A 17,543-nucleotide genomic window follows, 5' to 3' on the forward strand; every position below is an offset into this window, starting at 1 on the left:
AATAAGAACAAAATCTTGTTTTTCTCTCCCAGACTGTTGTCTCCCTTCCAGAAATCTGAAATGAAGATTGTCTCATTAAAACAGCTGCTAAAGGCCAACTTCCATTTCTTTTCATTTTTCCTTCTATAATTGTAATGGAATAAAACTATCAAAATACATTATCCCAATCTGAATTTTCTATTCAGAGAATAGAAAGTTACAGTATCGGAGAATCATCTGACTAGAAGAGTACTTGATTGATTATCAATGTCTGCCTTTAGGAAATACTATGTATAAATACTTTTATTTAGACCTATTTATAAAGATCTTCAGAGAGGACAATCCCATCATCTTTCTTATCTCAGTTTGGATGTAATCACTTTCTTTGTCTGGAAACTCTTCTTTATACTTTGATTAAATCCCTTATACATCACAGATTAAGAAATATAAATATAAATATACAGACTGGATCTTTGCATTTGAAAACTTGACCCTTGGACTGTCTTAAATATGGAAAAAAACTTGAGTTCATGTATTTCCAAAAACTTGTGATTGTTATGATATGAAAATCACTGAATGTTCAGGCTGGGTCACACAGGATGTAACCCTTACCGAAATCCTCATGGTGTGAGGCTTGGTCCCCAGTTTTGCAGTTTCAAAAAATTGGTGACTGGTCTGGTCCTGAGCAAATGATTCATGCTAGCTGAAATCACAAGAAACTGGTTTACAAGGGTGAACATGTGGTATGATATGAGGGGTGGGGAGCTGAACATGAAGGAGGGTAGGCAGATGCATGCCTTTTCTGCTGGGCATTTTTTTTAAAGATATCAATACTTTATGTATTCAGAACATAGCCTAGACATGGGAAATAAGTAAAAAGAGACCGTTTGTAATGAAAAATAGGTGTCCCCAAGTCTATGCAATGGAGTTCTGTTTTGAGCAGAGAAGAATCTATAATCAGTCACACTGAAGAAACAAGAAGAGATGGCTGACACCTTGAAGGAATACAGAGAAAGCAGACACGTGCACTCAAAGGTCCATTTGTTGGTGGAGGATGGTGTATTAGTCCAGGTTCACCAGAGAGGTAGAATATATATATATATATATATATATATATATATATATATATATATATATATATATATATATATACACATAGACATGTATGTATATATATGTGTGTGTGTATATGTATATATATGTGTATATATATCTGAATCACTTTGCTGTACACTTGAAAGTAACACAACATTGTAAATCAACTATACTTCAGGTTTTTTAATAGTTAATTTTATTTATCTCTAAAACAAAAAAGAGAAACTTACCTATGTTCACCCAGAGAGTGACAGACCCATGGTTTAAATTTAGGTCAATCTGATCTTAAATCCCATAATATTTTTACTTTTCTATGCTCTCTATTTACTATTAAATATTATATTCATTCCAGTGATTTTAATTTGTGACAATTAAAGGATATACAACATACTATATTTTAGCAGAACTGCCACAAAGTAATTAAAATTTAAAAATATTTTGGTACTTATCTTTTCTTAATTATTCTGGTCAAATATGGCCTTATTATATGAATTGAAATAAAGGCTGACTTTTGATAATGGGGTCAAAAGAAATAAAAGTGGAACACATCCATCTCTTTGAGCTTCAGCCAAGCCAAGTACCACATATGAGGGGCATTCCATGGCTACTCAACTCTCATGGACTTGGTTCTGGAGCAGTGGCCTCATCCTGTCTCCCAGTTTCAGACTTTCTTCTTTCACCTCACCTTTCAGATTCCATGCTATAAACTTGGTACCTCTTCCTGCCCAAGGCCACTTCTTAGCCCAAGGTGGACCTATAGACATAAACTTGCAGCATCTAGGACAGGAAAGAATCAAGATAAATGATCCTGTGCAACAAAAGTACATCTTTCTAGTTGCTGAAATTCTCTGATTTGCTAAACATGATGGCTCTCTTTGATGAATGCTAGAGACGTGCTATCAATTCTCCAAAACTTTTTAATGCATATTGCTATGCTATGTATACAATTTCCAAGATTATAGCTTGTATCATATGTTGCATTTTATCTCATTCTTTTCTTAGATGAGTTGCACATACAAGGTGGTAACTTATTTCCTTAAAACTTTCATAATTCACAAGGTAGGGTGTATATTCTTCAGAGAACTCCTATAGATAATTAATCTACCTTGTTTTCTTTGTTTCCTTCCTTCCTACTGTCAATTCTTTAGCTTTCATTTTAAGAGTGATGCCAGAGGTCCTGGTCTCCTGGATTTGCAGAATGGGATAGCCTGGACTGGGGTTGTTTTACTCTGGGAACTTGTGCTCTGTACAACTAACAAATCAACAAAATTATAAACATTGTTATTATGTTTCATTAATAATTATAGCTTCCTGGGTGAAATAGTGAGCATGCTCAATTGCAAAAGCAGGAGATTCTTTTGGAATTATAGTCAGCATTTTCGTCTTGAAGGACTGTTTATAGCCTCTTAAAACAAAATAAAACACACTTCCCAAATTTTGCCTGCAGCAATTGACACAAAACATGAACGCAAATAATTCACCTCCAGGCCAACCTTCTGTATAACCGGTAGATGGTCACTCCAGTGAACATTCTGGTTACTTATTGCAATCAAAAATCTTTCCTGCTCCATCAGGGAATTCAGTACCAGATCCAAGGTCAGAGCCGGACCTCATCTTGGGGGTGGAGGTTAAGTAATGCAAAGCATCCACAGAATGGCTAGAGGCCAAGGAGCAGGGCTTGTGACTCCAGAACATGGCAGCTCAAGGTGAGATTAAGTTTTTAAAGGGTCATTAAGAAGTACACACTGTTAGAAGTGGTGAAAGTGGGGAAGTAAAAAGGGAAGGTTTCAAGGATGACTTGGTAAAATCCTGTTTAAAGGACTTGCTGAGCAAAGAATCCATCCTGAAAAGGAAGAGTATGAAAGGAAAAAAAAACCCAAAACCACTTTTGAATTTTTGTGAAAGAGTTTAACTGTTTCTGCTAAAATGCTAGTATGTATTTAAATGGCTCATACGTTGACTTGGATGACATTTTAAAACAATAAACTGATGCAAAGAAAATGTCTGGAAAGGTATACACCAAAGTAGGAATGTTGGTTGGTCCCTGAGAGGTGATGTTACAGCATATTTTCTTTTTTATACATTTCTGTATTGCTTGTTTTCCCCCAATGAGTACACACACTGCTTTCACAATTAAGGAAGAATAAACAGTGAATTATTTTTGTTTAAAAAAAAATAAATTTTACAGTTGGTCTTAATCTGTAAAATAAATGTTCCTATAGCTAAGTTAGCAGCTCAAAACACCATTGGGGAAGCAGGATCTGTGTGACAGGAAAAACAGAGACTAATTAAAAACAAATGAACACAAAAGCTTGGGTTTTACGACAGCAGCAGAATTTACAGAATTACAACACCTCTAGAATTATGGAACCCACAATTTCCTGCATGTGTCTGTTTCTGCCAACTTCTGGTTGTCTGTGGCTTTCTTAAAATATCCTTGGAAGGGACTCCAAGAAATCATCAAATCAGTTCAATGTTAATTTAAGTTATAGTCTAACAAAGGCTCCAGCATTTCTACAGGAGCTTCCCATTTGTGTACGTGTTCCAATTTTCTGCCACACACTTGATTTAAATCCAAGATTGCGTAGACTTACTTAGCTCCCACAACATTCGAAACCCTTTCTCACATTATAATTTTCTTAATCAATGAGGTAGTTATTATTGTCCACATTACACAGGAGGGTCAACTGAAGCTCAGAAAGTGACTTGCCCAAGGTCTCATAGCAACTTGTTTGCCAGGCTGGGATTGAACTCAGATCTTACAACTTGATGTCCAGTGCCATTTTTATATGACACTAAGACTGCCTCTGGAGAAGTAAAAAGATGTGACTGATAGTCCCGGTATCCCCACATGAAGCCTCTGGGACCCTTGGAGAGGCAGGCTATGTAAGTGGTCAATACATGGATGGTTGAGCTTTCCACAGCTCTAATTTTGTGACTGGCTTTATGTTCATGCCACCCTATAAGTGGGAGAGGAGTTCATGGTAACACTTCCTTTACCCTAAAACCTCTTGTTTCCTTGGATTATTGCTTTTCCTTCTTATAAGTTTGTCATGAATTGAGTGAAGGAGTTGTAGTTTCAAAAGTTCTATTAACCAAAAATAAATAACGTTAGTAAGTGAAAAGAACAGAGGGCAAAAATTAAGAAATTTTAAGGAGAGTCATAATAAAACATTACACTAAAATTATCCAAGAATAGACGGAAGGGTCTTTGTAGATACAGAAATTTCAAAATACATGGGTGGTCCTACTAATTTGTGGATCAGTTGAAATATAAACTATATAAAATTGATTAGCATATTCTAATCAACTCCACTCTGCCCAGGCATCTCCAGGGATACTTAATCCACAGCTGCCATTGCCAATATGGCTGACTTTTTTCTTGTCAGTAATTTTCTTCTTATCCCCAATCTAAAATTCAGAATTCAGCAACAGACTAGCTTTTTACCTTATACATCGTGTGGTAATTTAAGTTATTACTACTAGGGAATATGAATATGAAAATATGCATATATACCTTGGCCACTAATCAATTTTCAATGGAATGGTTTATTTACTTAACAAATGGCTCGTTAAGTCACATTGGTAATTCAAGTTGAAGTTTTTTGTACCTGGTCAAGTGATAAATTATGCTTATGTTCACTTTTTTGTTCCCAAGAATAATGATAGCTAGATTGTAGGCTCCTTAAAGGCAGAGATAGATTGCACTTTATACTTTATTTGTAACAATCATGGCATTAGGAATAGTACTGATTATGAAGTAGGTACTCAATAAATACTTGTGGGGTTTACTGATTTGCTTATGCATCTTCTTGGTATTGACAACCAAATAACTTATTGGATTAAAAACATAAGTAAGGATAGTAGTATATCTACCAATTCATTTCCCTTTAGCCATAAATATCAATGTGCAAAGGATCTATGTTAGACAGGGGTTCTTAACCTGAGCTTCAGAGGGTGTTCCCTTAACTTCCTGAAATTTTATTCAAATTTTTTTTGTGTTCATATGCTCACTTTCCAGAGGAGAGGATCTAGAGCTTTCTTCACCTTCCAGGAAATCCATCATTCCATAAACTATTAAGAACCTGTGGTCTTTAATATTTTCACCTGTCTCCGGAATGTCAGCACTGATAACTCTGGAGGCCCACCTACATTTGCTTGGAATACACTGTAACCTTTTTCCTCTGATTTTTGACTTCCCTAAACATGCCTGATCTCCAGTTAGAATTAAATTGCCCTAAGTAATATCTGGAATAAAACAATGTATAAGAGCATGAAGAGAAACAGGATAACTTGAAAGTTCTTCTTGTTCCCATGCTACACTCTGTACTGAGCTGGCATTTGGGTCCAGGTGCAAATCAAGGTGTTTTTTTTATCATTTAAAACTCTAACGCACTAAGTGATCTGTGACCTAATTATGGGGGAAATTACCTGTATCCTTATGCGTGCTCACAACCACTAAACTCAACAGCAGCATTTCAGCTAACGGTCCCTGCCTTCTCACTTGAGAGAATTTGGAGCAATCTGCTCCCAGCGTGAGCAGTTGACTTTGGAATTCACGGTACATCTCACAGCCTAAATTTACCAGTCTTCAGAGGCAGAAAGCTTTTGTTGTAACTTTAGATGGGCAGATTAGTTAATTGTGGTCAAATCAGTTTAAAATGTTTCTCTACACACCCCACCCTTTCCCAATCCAGTATTTTTAAGGAAGTTAATGTTTGACAAGTTCATTGCACTGCTTCAAATTGAAAAAAGCAGTTATGCTAAGGAGCATTCCCTTTTTAGGAAGAAAAATAGAACCTTTATAATTATGCTATTAATTCTCAGTTCAACTGATAATAACATATGAAAATGAATTTCTCGGTAGAACATTTTATTATTATTTAGTGTTTAGCTAGCATGAAGAGCTATGGTTTATAGCATTTTAATCCTAGCTAGTCTTCTCAACTTTTAAGTGGGTCAGAAACACTTTCTCTCTTATGTTGTTAGTCTTTCTTTCTATGGTTTATCTTTTAAATTAACATACATTAAGATTGCTCCAAGCCTACCTTCTTATTTTTAAATGTTGGCTTCTTGTAAATGTATTTGTTTTTACAAACACAAGTCTAATCCCTTTGGTGCTCATCAGAGAGGTTATGGCTTTGTTCCATTCTTCCATCCCACCAAGTAAGCAAGCACTTGGGAAGCTGTTGAATGAAACCATAAAGGCAACTTTTTAAGCAAAACAAAATTATTTAAAATTATTTTGGAAGACTCTAATAGCCATTTTAAAGTTTGGCTGTCAAGAGTCCATTTTGGGAGTCAGAGTTTTTCTGCTCCTTCTGCAAGTTCTAGAGCTTCCTTTCAAGTAAAAAATTAAAATATCTAATCTTTCAACCTAACAAAAAAGCACGTGAATTCCGTATCACAACAAGTGGCTTCTCAGAAGATTGTAAATTGAGTGACAGAAGAGGAATCATTTAAAGGGACTCCCACTAGAGAACAGACGGCAGCACCCAAATAAATCCATTTTAATTTTCACTTTATTTCAGTTCTATTTCAAAGCTGTGATATCATGAGTGGAGAGAGAAGCAGCTCAAGGAAGAGCCTGAGTTCAAAGGAACTGAAATTTAGCATGGAATGTAAAATCGAGGACTTCTGCTTCTAAGAGGATGACTGTAGAAATACCAAGGTTGAAGGATGTGGGCTTGGTGCTACAGCAGAATTAGTAGTCTGGGGTGACCCTGCATGTATTGGCAAGTAGCCATTAAGTAATGCTCTTTACAAGAGAAAATCTTGTACCCGACAAGCTATTAGAAACGTGCATTTCTCTTAAACCTCTTTTCCTGCCCTTCTACTCTAGAGGAGACATTATAAACTGCTAATGAAATGTGACTTTCATGTTGAGAAACTGGATTCCCCCAGGACTGAAATGAAGCACGCTTTAGCCTTCTCACACCCAGGTACCCCATCGGGTTCCCTGCAGAGTGATCTCTGCCAGCACCTTGGTGAGACTGCACAATGGGTCAGTACTCTCTTTGCACTGGGGCTCTGGCCGACAGAGGGGAAAATAGTCACACACAGGGAAATGGTATAAGTTAAAATCAAGCAAGTCTGGTGGGGTGGTAATGACTTTCCCAGCATCCAAGTCTTCGCCTTCAGGACATGTGAAGCTAGAAAACAATGTCATTCATTCAGCATTTATAGAGAACGCACAATGTACACGGTACTGGGCTCAGTACTGGAGGTCATGCAAAAGTGTACGAAACACAAACCCTGCCCCCACCCCTGCCCGAGGATTCTTGCCAGGAAGGGTATTTCAAGTATCAACCAGACCTTATGACCCTTGAAGAAATCCTTGAGGGAATAAAAGTGCATTCAGAATTTAAAACAAGCACAGAAAAGAATACCGCTAGGACAATAAGTCTTTTAGGAGAAAGGGCACGTAAATGTGCCTGAAAATTTTATTTCTATGGTATACAATGTAGCTTGGCTGAATGAGAGAGTAGAGGTTTAAAGGGCCAAGAGCGGCGCCAGGCTGGCCGTTCTTGGAGAAGCCGGACTTCAAAGAAGTCGGATGCCTGCACAGTTAGCTGAATCCGAACAAAGAGGAAGCCGGCACTTTTACCTGGGAAGTGGATAACTTCGAGGAAAAGTGGCCTCCGAGGAGGAAAAAAGGCAACATTCCGCCCGGAGTGGAAGCCCTCACAACCCTCGACTGTGCCTGCTGACCGCACCCTTGACCGACCTCACCCTCGCTCCCCCGCCCGGCTTCCTCTACCCAGTCTAGGCGGCAGGCCGCGCTCGGCCGGGTTCCACCGCCCACTCCACGCCCGCAGCTCTTGCACGCGCCGGCTCCAGCCGGTAATCGGCCACGTGCGCCGTGTTCCCCGCTCGGCCCCTCAGCGGGCCGAGCGCCTCCAAGGTTGTGGTGGCCACGGTGGGGGCTCGATCCTCGTCCCCTCGCGCCCAGCCGAGAAGTCCGGACAGCGGCGGTGGCGGGAGCGAGCGGCCCGGCCCCTCCCTAGAGGGAGCAGCGCGACAGTGGGCTGCGGGCGCCGCCTCTGCTGCATCGGTGGCTGCGCGTTCCGTTCGGCCCAGCCCAGCTCGGATGTGGAGCCCGCGCGCGCCGCGCTGCCTTCCCCTCCTCCTCTGCCACCACCCCGCGGGCAGCTCCCCCGGGCCACACGCACGTTCGATCCTCCTTTCCCTGGTTTACGGATTTCCGAGGGCGAAGAATTTCGCCTCGGTCCCTGCGAGTGTCTCTCGGCCTCTCTCCCTCTCCCCTCGCGACTCCCCCTTCCCGTGGGCGCGCGCGCACGCTCACACACACACACTCACCGGCGCGCGTGCGCACGGCCGCGCGCCCTGAGCCGCGGAGTCTCCAGCGCCTCTCAGCAGATCCCACTCTCTCCGGCGCCGCTACTCACACAGGCTTCCAGCCGCCACTGGGCGTCCTCTGTCTGCGGTAGCGCGGCCGAGGCGGCGGTGGGAAAGGTAGCTGCAGCCCGGCGCGGTCTCAGAGCTCCGTGCCCTGGACCGACTCCGGGGAGAAGCGGAGAAGGAGGACGCCGAGGCGAGGCGAGGAGGAGCCGCGCCGCGCCCGGGTCCGCGCGGCTGGCTGCCTCCGCTACCGGTACCGCAGCCCCAGGTAAGCTGCTCCGGGGCCCGCAGCATCCCCGGGGCGTCCAGGTTCGGAGCGAGGGTTCCGCGGTCCCGCCGCCGCCGCCGCCGCGGCACCAGGACAGAGGCTCGGAGGGGAGTGGGCTCGGGGGGAGGGGAATGGAGCTAGAGGTGAGGCCGGTAGGGAGGGGGGCAGGGGAGCGTGGGGGCTTCACCGCAGCCCCCCGCGCCCTTCCCCTCCCTACCTCAGCTCCAGCCGGGTGACTTTTACGAGCCTGGGGGCGCCTGGGGCCCCAGACAGCTATTCTCAGCTCTCCCCCGCGCCTCCAGCCAGTGTTGGCTGCGGGCTCCGCGACCGCCGCGCGCCTCCCACCTCCCGTGAACCTTGGACAGCGCACCCCGCTGCCCGCCGCCCCCTGAACCGCACCCGGGTCCGCGTCCTGCTCGCGCAGCCCTCCCACTGCTCTCTTCTTTCCCGGTTGACACCCTCCCGCCCTGCATCCCTTCTCCTCCCAGCCCTGGCGGACTCCTCTGGGTGCGGGCCGGAAACTTTCCTCCCCGCCTTGTCTGAACTAGGTACTATTGTTGTTATTTGTGACTGTCCCCGTACTCGGGGAACTCAGACACAGTGGAACGGTCTTCTTTGGCGGGAGGCCCGGTCCAGCCCGAGGCAAAAGAGGCATTGGGCAGCAGGACTCGGCGGCTGCCAGGTGCAGAGCCTACGCCTCGGTAGCCGGACGCCTGCCACCTCCCCTTTTCTCCGGACTCCACACGTGCGCGCCTCCCACGGACGCCGCCCCTCCCCGACCACCCCACGTCCTCCCCCTGCACTGCCACGGCCACCCCATAGGTTGGACACCTGGGGCTTGCGGGTCCTGATTGGCTGAAGGCGTAACCCCGCCTCCTTTCCGGGGGGGGGTGGTTTGGAGTGTTGTGGTTGTCATCCCGCGGCGCGCACATGGGGGAAGTGGGGTCGACAGGTGGGGAAGAGGGGCTCGGTTGGATCCTGGCGTCCCATTGTGTATAGCTACACTCTCACCCGCCTTCCTCCAAATGTGCTCCTGCTTTTCTCCTTTTCTGTTTTTTTCTCAACATTTTTCTGCTGTGACATTAAAAGAAAAAACTGGCTTGTAACCTTATTTTTATTAATATTGTATTTGCTCGGTGGTGGAGATTTTTAAAGCAGATCTAGAAAGATGAGGGAAACAAGTGCTTATGGGGAGGTTCGTGGCAAACTGGGCTGCAGATTTGAGTCCGGTAGTTTGGAGAAAGTAATGGGTGCCTAATGGTTATGAAGAGGGTGGAGAAAGTGAGAAGAAATTGTTTCTTGGTGAGGGCCAGACACAGGTGAGCAACCTTGAGAAGCTGAGGGAGAAGGAAGTGGGTCATGTGTGGGCTGAGACGTGAAGGAGAAACCCGGATGGGCGCTCCCGGGAGCGTTTTGCTGAAGATGGCTCTGTCTGGAAAAGTAATTTTGACTAGTATTCAGTTCATTATTTAACACACTTTGTTTCTGTTTTGCTAACGTTGCCCTTTTGATATATTTTATAGTAATAATGTCAATCCACGTAATGGGTTTTGCTTATTCCAGTTTCTTGAGATATATCGATTTGCAAGTGGTAATGAATTTCAAAAAGTGAATTTCAAAGGCTCCTTTAGAGGAATGCACTAAATAGTTAAAGTGCTTTGGAGTATTGTGAAGGGAGACGGATGAGCATTGCATAAAATCCAAAGACTGTTCTGGCATTATTTAGGGTCTTTGCAGAAATATATGTGTGTGCGTAAGTGACACTGATTTCTCTTCATTTCAAAGCATGATCGCCTCTAGGACTTTCCAGCTTTAATTCCTTCAGGCTGTTTTGATGTTGTGTCTGTACATCTAAGAATATTGTAATTCTTATCTTTAGAAGCCTTGTCAGTGGAAAACAAACAGCAACTGATGCAAGCTAATGTTGAAAACTTTATAGTGAGTACACGGTGCATTATTTTATTTGTAAACTAGTGAAATATGCAAGAGTAACATAGCATGACTATTATTCCCTAGGGACCAATATCAAAACAAAGTGGGGAATCACATGAGGCTATTCCAGGGAGCACAATTCAATTATTTAAAGAATGAATATATGTTAAGATTCTTGGGTGTAAAGAAAAGCAGGATATTCCCACTTGAATTATTATCTTTGTACGCAGTGGTAGCAGATGATTTGAAGTAAAACAACATATTAAATATGTTTGATGATTCCAAATTAGATAGTAAAGGCTTTCCATTTATTATTTTTATATAAGTAGAATTACTTTTCTGACTGAAGAACTTTGTATTCAAAGGACAGAATTGGATACATCTGGCAAATTAGTAATTATTGCTGTTGTTGAGAAAATAATTCTTACTGTGTTTTCATATCTCCAGGTCATGCTTTGATTTGCCCTCAGGGATTTAGATTCTAGTGTTTGGCCTATCAAATTGAGATGGGTTGGAGGTACGTAGAACAAAAATGTATATAGTCACACACACACACACACACACACACAAAATGTATGTATGTATATCAGCACACAGCTATATATTTATACACATAATTTGGGGGTACATTCAGTGTGTTTAGTTATATATATGTTATTGTCATCCTTAGAATTTTTTCTCATTTCTCCTTGTCCAAATGGTGGCCCTGTTTTAAACTGTGGAAAGCATTATCACCAGTAAAATTGGCCAATAGATCATGGAAACAGACAATAGTATTTTGTTGCTTGGCAACCACCTACTGTGAATGAAAAACAAAGCAGTGACAGCTGCTTCCACATCCTGACACTCATAACTGTAGCTCAAGCATCGCAACCCTCCAAATGAGACAGATCTACTAACTTTCATTTGAGGAAGCTGAAGCGGTTTCCTTTTGGGGATGTTTTTAAAATGTACATTTAAAATTTTTATTATAATAAGAATTATATTGGTATTGTGGGATGAAATGAAGCATCTAATTTCAATTGCCCTCCTAAGCCTGGTATAAACTGAAAAATGCAAGACAGGGAGGATTGTTTAGACCCTTCCCATTCTTCCCTTCATAGTCGTTGAGCACCGTAAGCACATTTTCTGCCGCCGTCAGATGCTCTTAGGATTTTACAAAAACTTGAGTTCTCTCTGACACCTAAATAGGTGACTGGATTTTACTTCCAGGAGGGAGTTAGAGACTGATGCTTTCGCCTAACCCTTTAGTTTTAAGGGACACTGAGGCACAGTTAGGTGTGATTTGAGCCTGGTTACAGAGTCATCTCCAGGATGTCTTGCCTTGGGTCACACTTGAAAAATTTTCTCCTGTTTCCTCCCTCAAATTATTCTTTCTTTGTTCTTTACACAGAATTTGTAACCAAGATTTTTATCCTAATAAAGATACTTAGAAAATACAGTAACATTTGGGAGTCAAAATTCAGTGTTGACACCAGGCTACATTGTGGTTTTATATGCATCGTGTATTCAGCCCTCAGTCGCGGAAAGCCCTGTGACTCTCCACCTCTTTCCTCAAACTGGGGAAGCCCAGTCCCTTGCTTTGGTAATTGTTTACATCTTTGGACAGCCTTTAATGATCTATTATTCTCTAAATGAATTTTAAACGGGGATGAGATTGAGGATTGTGTTGGTCAGCTTGTATACCTGCAAGAGTTTAACCATTGCAGCTAATTAATCACGTGTTGTGGTCTGTCTGCAACGTGATAGACGTACTGTTGATCTAGTGATCTGGGCTCAAAAAAAAAAAAAAAAAGATACAAATGAACTTATTTACAAAACAGAAACAGACTCACAGAGAACGAATTTATGGTTACCAGGGGTGAAGGGTGGCAGGGTGGATAGATTGGGAGTTTGGGATTGACAGGTACACACTGCTGTATTTAAAGCAGATAACCAACAAGGACCTACTGTATAGCACAGGGAACGCTGCTCAATATTTTGTAATAACCTAAATAGGAAACGAATTTGAAAAAGAATAGATACGTGTGTATGTATAACTGAATCACTTGGCTGTACACCTGAAACTAACACAACATCGTTAATCACCTATGCTCCAATATAAAATAAAAAAAATAGAGTACATGGGACAGACTGTGTAGCTGCATAATCTTCGTTTCAGTCTTTTATCAAAGCTGTCTTGCCAAAGGTATTACCTGAAGCCTGCTTGTGGAGGACAACTCATCTATCTGTGAGAGATGGCAATAGCGCAGATTGCTTCTGAACTCTGAAATGATAATGAGTGGAGTACTGGATGGCGAACTTGGATCACATGTGCGTGATTAAGGCTTTTTTCTAAACTGAGGCAATGTGTTGCATGTGTGAGACATTTTGAGGTTCTTTATGCTATTTTAAAGAATCTGTATTCTGTTATTTATTATTTATGACAAAGGTAGTCGTTTAACTTTAATACACCTTAACTGGAAGAAAAACTGGGATTGGACTGGTTGGAGAAACAGTGTAGTGACAGTATTAAGTACCATTGCAGAGCCATTTTCACCAGAAAAGCATGCACTGTAGCAGATTTGTAGGGGGGAATAAATTGATTTACAGCATGTTTAACCTAGTTTTAGAAGTCTGCTATTAACCTGTTCTAGCTAGAAGGATTTCCAAGCAGAATAATAATTTCGCAGATTTCAAGTGAACGTCACTGATTTTTAAAGTCATTTTTCACCGTCTGATTGTAGTTTGTTCAGGACAAGTGCTTGCTTTGGATCCTCTAGGATTAATCTGAATTTTAAGGTTATTATTATTTTAAAAAATTCAGAACCATTTCTCTTTGCGTGGCATGATGTTAAATGTCCTGTAGTTCATACATTTAATTTATTCCACTGGAATCTTGAAATTTAATTAACTTCCCTCTCCTATCTTCATGTTCAAGAGAATGTGTGTATGCATATGTGTTTGCATTCTTTTCCTTTTCATGGTTTTCATCCTAATGATAGAGTACCAAAGGGCCTGATTTGTATTTTTTTCATACAGTAAAGAGAAGGTTTAAACAAGAGATATTTGCGTTTTCCATTCCCTTATGTCAGCTTCTGCTATTATAACCTGTAAACTCTCACCCACACAAATAGGATGATTGCTAAACAAGCAAACAAATATTTATCCAAGCAGCATCCCATTTGCTGCCCTCCAGGCTGGCCAAGAAAGCATATTTTCTCATTCTTAGACACACATGTACTTCCACACCCACCCACATACACATTGAGTTTAAGGTCCTGTAGATTCTTTTTTTTTAAAGAGTAGACGGAAATAGTATTTGATTGGGAGACCTGTGTATGATAGATTTTAAGTAAAGCTGAGGTATTCAGATTCTCAGAAACGTAGCAGCATAGGAAGAATTAAATTGAATTATTCCCTTTGGAAACATTTCAAGTTTATGCTGAGAACATAACCCATGGCCCTTACAACAGCACCCGCAACAGAGCCTGCCACGTGGTAGACACTTAGTGTGTATTTTGTGGAGTATGCACCTGCCGCCTCCTTCATGTGATGCTGCAAATATTTCAGTCTGTATCTGCATGAATAGCAAATGTTGGGGAAATGGAGGAGAAATGACTGTACTTTTCTAATTGTTTCTGGCCCTGTGTAAAAACATGTCAAAACAACTAACTTAGCCAGTGATATTTTGGAATATACTTCTTGTTGGTGTAGAAAGTTATACCAAGGGTATTGATTTTTCACAAATACAGTCATCCTAAGTACAGAAGAGCTCTTTAGTAGCCCACAGCAGCATAACAAAGGTAACGGCAGCTGGGCCGAAGGAATACTTCATTTAGCTGGAGCTGGAGGGTGAAATCTGTTCGCCCCAGTGTACTTATCCAGACTGGACTGTGGCCAGGGCACTGTGATTAACAACCCAGACAGGGGGAGAAAAGCCGCCCATGAGGTCTTCAGTGACTCCGACTGTCCAGACCTCTGCTTTGGTTTGTAAGAGAGCACCTTAAGTAGCTTGAAAACCACAGAAGCTGTTGTGCATTTAAGGGATTGAGCCCAGAGTTACCATCGAGGTCCCAGGTACCAACTTTCTGGTGATTGGAAGAAGTCGTAATCCTGAGAGATCAGTAGCATTGAAATAAGACTTTCTTCTTCATCCTGCTCCATCTTTGTGAAGTATGTGAAGGGCGACCGTGTCTGTGGGGACCGCCCTGGCAGAATCACCAGGTAGGGTAAAGCCTGACAGGCTTCCAATTCCCCGTAAAGCATCTTGCACCTTCCCACCACTACCTCCATTGTTTGTCTCGCTTGTAGGGTTTAATTCACAGTTTTGTAACAGCAAGTGTCTGTTAAGGTGTATGCTGATCAAAGGTTATAGAGCTTTTCTGGAGGGATTCCTGAGTGTCTTTCGTATATTAGGTGCTCAATAGATATTTGTTTCATTTTACTACTATTTTGAGAGATAGGGAAGATAGTTATGTCCACATAACCTATGTAAGTAATACCATACTACTTCCTTTTAGGATGATTTCTTTAACAATTACTGAGCACTTACTACATGACTGGCATAGTATCTGGCTTTGGGGATCATAGAGATTATTAAGGCACAGTTCCTGCTTGTAGCAGCGAATATGCTGCCTGCAGGGAAGACTTGCAGGAAGTACACAAATTCAGTGTGGTTTACAAGTGACTGTGCCGGGGCGGGGGGGGGGGAGGAGGTTTGGAGAGCAGAGCAGGGGGCAGACCATGGAAGAACTAGTAAGACCCATCAAAGATTTTGAACTTTATGATATGGGTCAGTGTTTCACAATCTTCCCGTTCTTGCCACAGTACTGATTCCTGGGTCCCAACCCTGGCCCCCCGAATCAGACTCTTCAGGGACACGCCAAGTCGAGTAGACACATTCATATGCCCGGATGCTCACCGCTCCCTTGCACATCTGCAGAATTCTTCTGCAAGCACCTACCGTTCTCCACCTGAGGGCTTTCTCTGTCACCTGTAGGGCAGCAAAGTTAGATGGCCCCAGGAGTGGACCTCATCCAATGATTGAAGAGAGCTGGGTGGCAGTACCCTAGCATCTTGGCCCATTAGGTGCAGAGACTGATCTGTGTCCTATGCTGTGTCCCAGGATCCCCTAGTGAGACTGATGATGTTGCCCATGGTGGCTGTCTGCTAGATAATCTGGGCTTTGTTGGCTGCCTTCCTTTCCCATACTAGTCCTTCCTAGGATCCCCTCCCAGATGAATAACTTGCATTGAAATTCTTTCATGGACTTCTCTGGTGGTCCAGTAGTTAAGACTCCACGCTTCCACTGCAGGGAGCACGGGTTCCATCCCTGGTCAGGGAAGTTCCGCATGCCACGCAGTATGGCCAAAAGAAAAAAAAAAAGGAAAAAAGTAAATAAATTCTGTCTCAAGGTCTGTTTCTGGAGAAACCCAACGTAAGATACTGAAGAATCTGCTTCATTTATTTTTAAAATAACGCCCCCACTGGTTTTCTTCATTAGGCAAATTTGGGCACTCTGGCCTCAGGTGATAGAGAGCTACTGAAGAATTAAGGTGAGGGCATCGTTACTCTTGATTTGCAGCTGAGAACGACCTTGCCGGCAGGTGTGTGGGGAATGGCTTGATAGAGGAAGAGTTGGCATGGAGACCAGCTAGGAGGTGGCGGTGCCTAGACAAACCGAGAAGATAGTGGCTGGGAGGCTGGAGATGGGGAAAGGATGCAAGAATGATTTGGGTGGAAAGCTGGCTGGAAAAGTCAGCAGGACCAAGAGGCCTGAGACACATGCTCACTTAGCTCATCCCAAGAGGGAGACATCAGTCCTCCATCCGCGGCTCGGCCTGCTGTTCCTCCAGCTCGATACGCCCTAAAGGGCTGAGACGCCTCTGCCTTGCCTGTAATCGTGGTCAGGCTCTCTAGAGTTAAGTAGTACAGTTCTGGGCATAAATAAAAGAAGACAGAAAGATAAATTGAAGCATATAAATAATTTACCACCAGATCATTAAAGGAAGAAAGTTATATTTTACAGGCGGGATTCGTGGAGTGGTAGAGGAGAGTTGGAGAGCCGTCTGTGGCACGTGTCCATGTTGCGATGAATAGTGATTTTTTTCCTGTCATACTCTTGGCTAAGAAGGGATTTTCATCCAGCATCAGTTTCTGGAAGACCTAGCAGGCACTTCTATCTATTGCTTTCCCCGCTTCTCCCGTAGCCTATATTTTAGCTAAGTGAATGAGTGGTAGCTGGGAGTGGGCTGGCTCTTTCCTCTTGGTCTGTCAAAGTGCCAGGCTTTTTTCTGCCGTTTCTCCTGCCGGTTCTTAGGCCACCAGCTCCCAAAGGAGATCAAAGGGTGTGGAGGATGGGAGAAGGGAAGCATGCATCCAGAAAGAGAGCGGTTTTGAAATGAATTCTTAATCATGAAATGAGCAGGTTAAGGCTTGTTAGCTGATCTGAAATAAGATCAGGCAGTCTCCTAATTGTCCCGTGCATGAAGACTAAGGTCCTGGCTCCGACTGCAGTCAGAAAGGCAAAGGCTGAATAATCAAACAAGAGCAACCTAGCACCATCATATTTCTGCAGGAGTAGCACTGAGGCAATGACAAAGAGAAGACGGAATTCTGAGAAGTTGTAGAGGGGGCCAACACAGAGTTTACTGGGCCTTGCTTCACCGGGAGATCAGAGTCCTGACGGTAGAAACACTGCGCTTGTGAGTGTACAGACCGGAGACACTATGGGTGAAACACAGTGGCAAGGAAGAGGTCTTATTAATTCAGAAGAGTAGGCACATATTTATGATATTTTTTAATTAAATTTTTAATTTGGAGATCATTACAGATTCATGTGCAGTTGTCAGAAATAACATGGTCAGAGCCTGTGTACTCTTTACCCATTTCCCCCCTGTGGTAATGTCTTGCAAACCTATAGGGC

The 17,543-nt window shown here is 42.8% G+C and overlaps 1 protein-coding gene across 1 annotated transcript in view; it reads left to right on the forward strand.

Moving 5' to 3' along the window:
* The window catches only part of LOC132477405 (uncharacterized), a 244,391-nt gene that overhangs the window by 12,843 nt on the left and 214,005 nt on the right, over positions 1–17,543 (forward strand). The window contains exons 2-3 of the mRNA XM_060079771.1: positions 6,917–7,078; positions 7,663–8,704. Of these exons, the coding sequence (XP_059935754.1) occupies positions 6,917–7,078; positions 7,663–8,704 (1,204 nt within the window). The remainder of the gene's footprint in view (positions 1–6,916; positions 7,079–7,662; positions 8,705–17,543) is intronic.

The sequence above is a fragment of the Mesoplodon densirostris genome, chromosome 17, assembly GCF_025265405.1.
Source record: "Mesoplodon densirostris isolate mMesDen1 chromosome 17, mMesDen1 primary haplotype, whole genome shotgun sequence".
Lineage (NCBI taxonomy): Eukaryota > Metazoa > Chordata > Mammalia > Artiodactyla > Ziphiidae > Mesoplodon > Mesoplodon densirostris.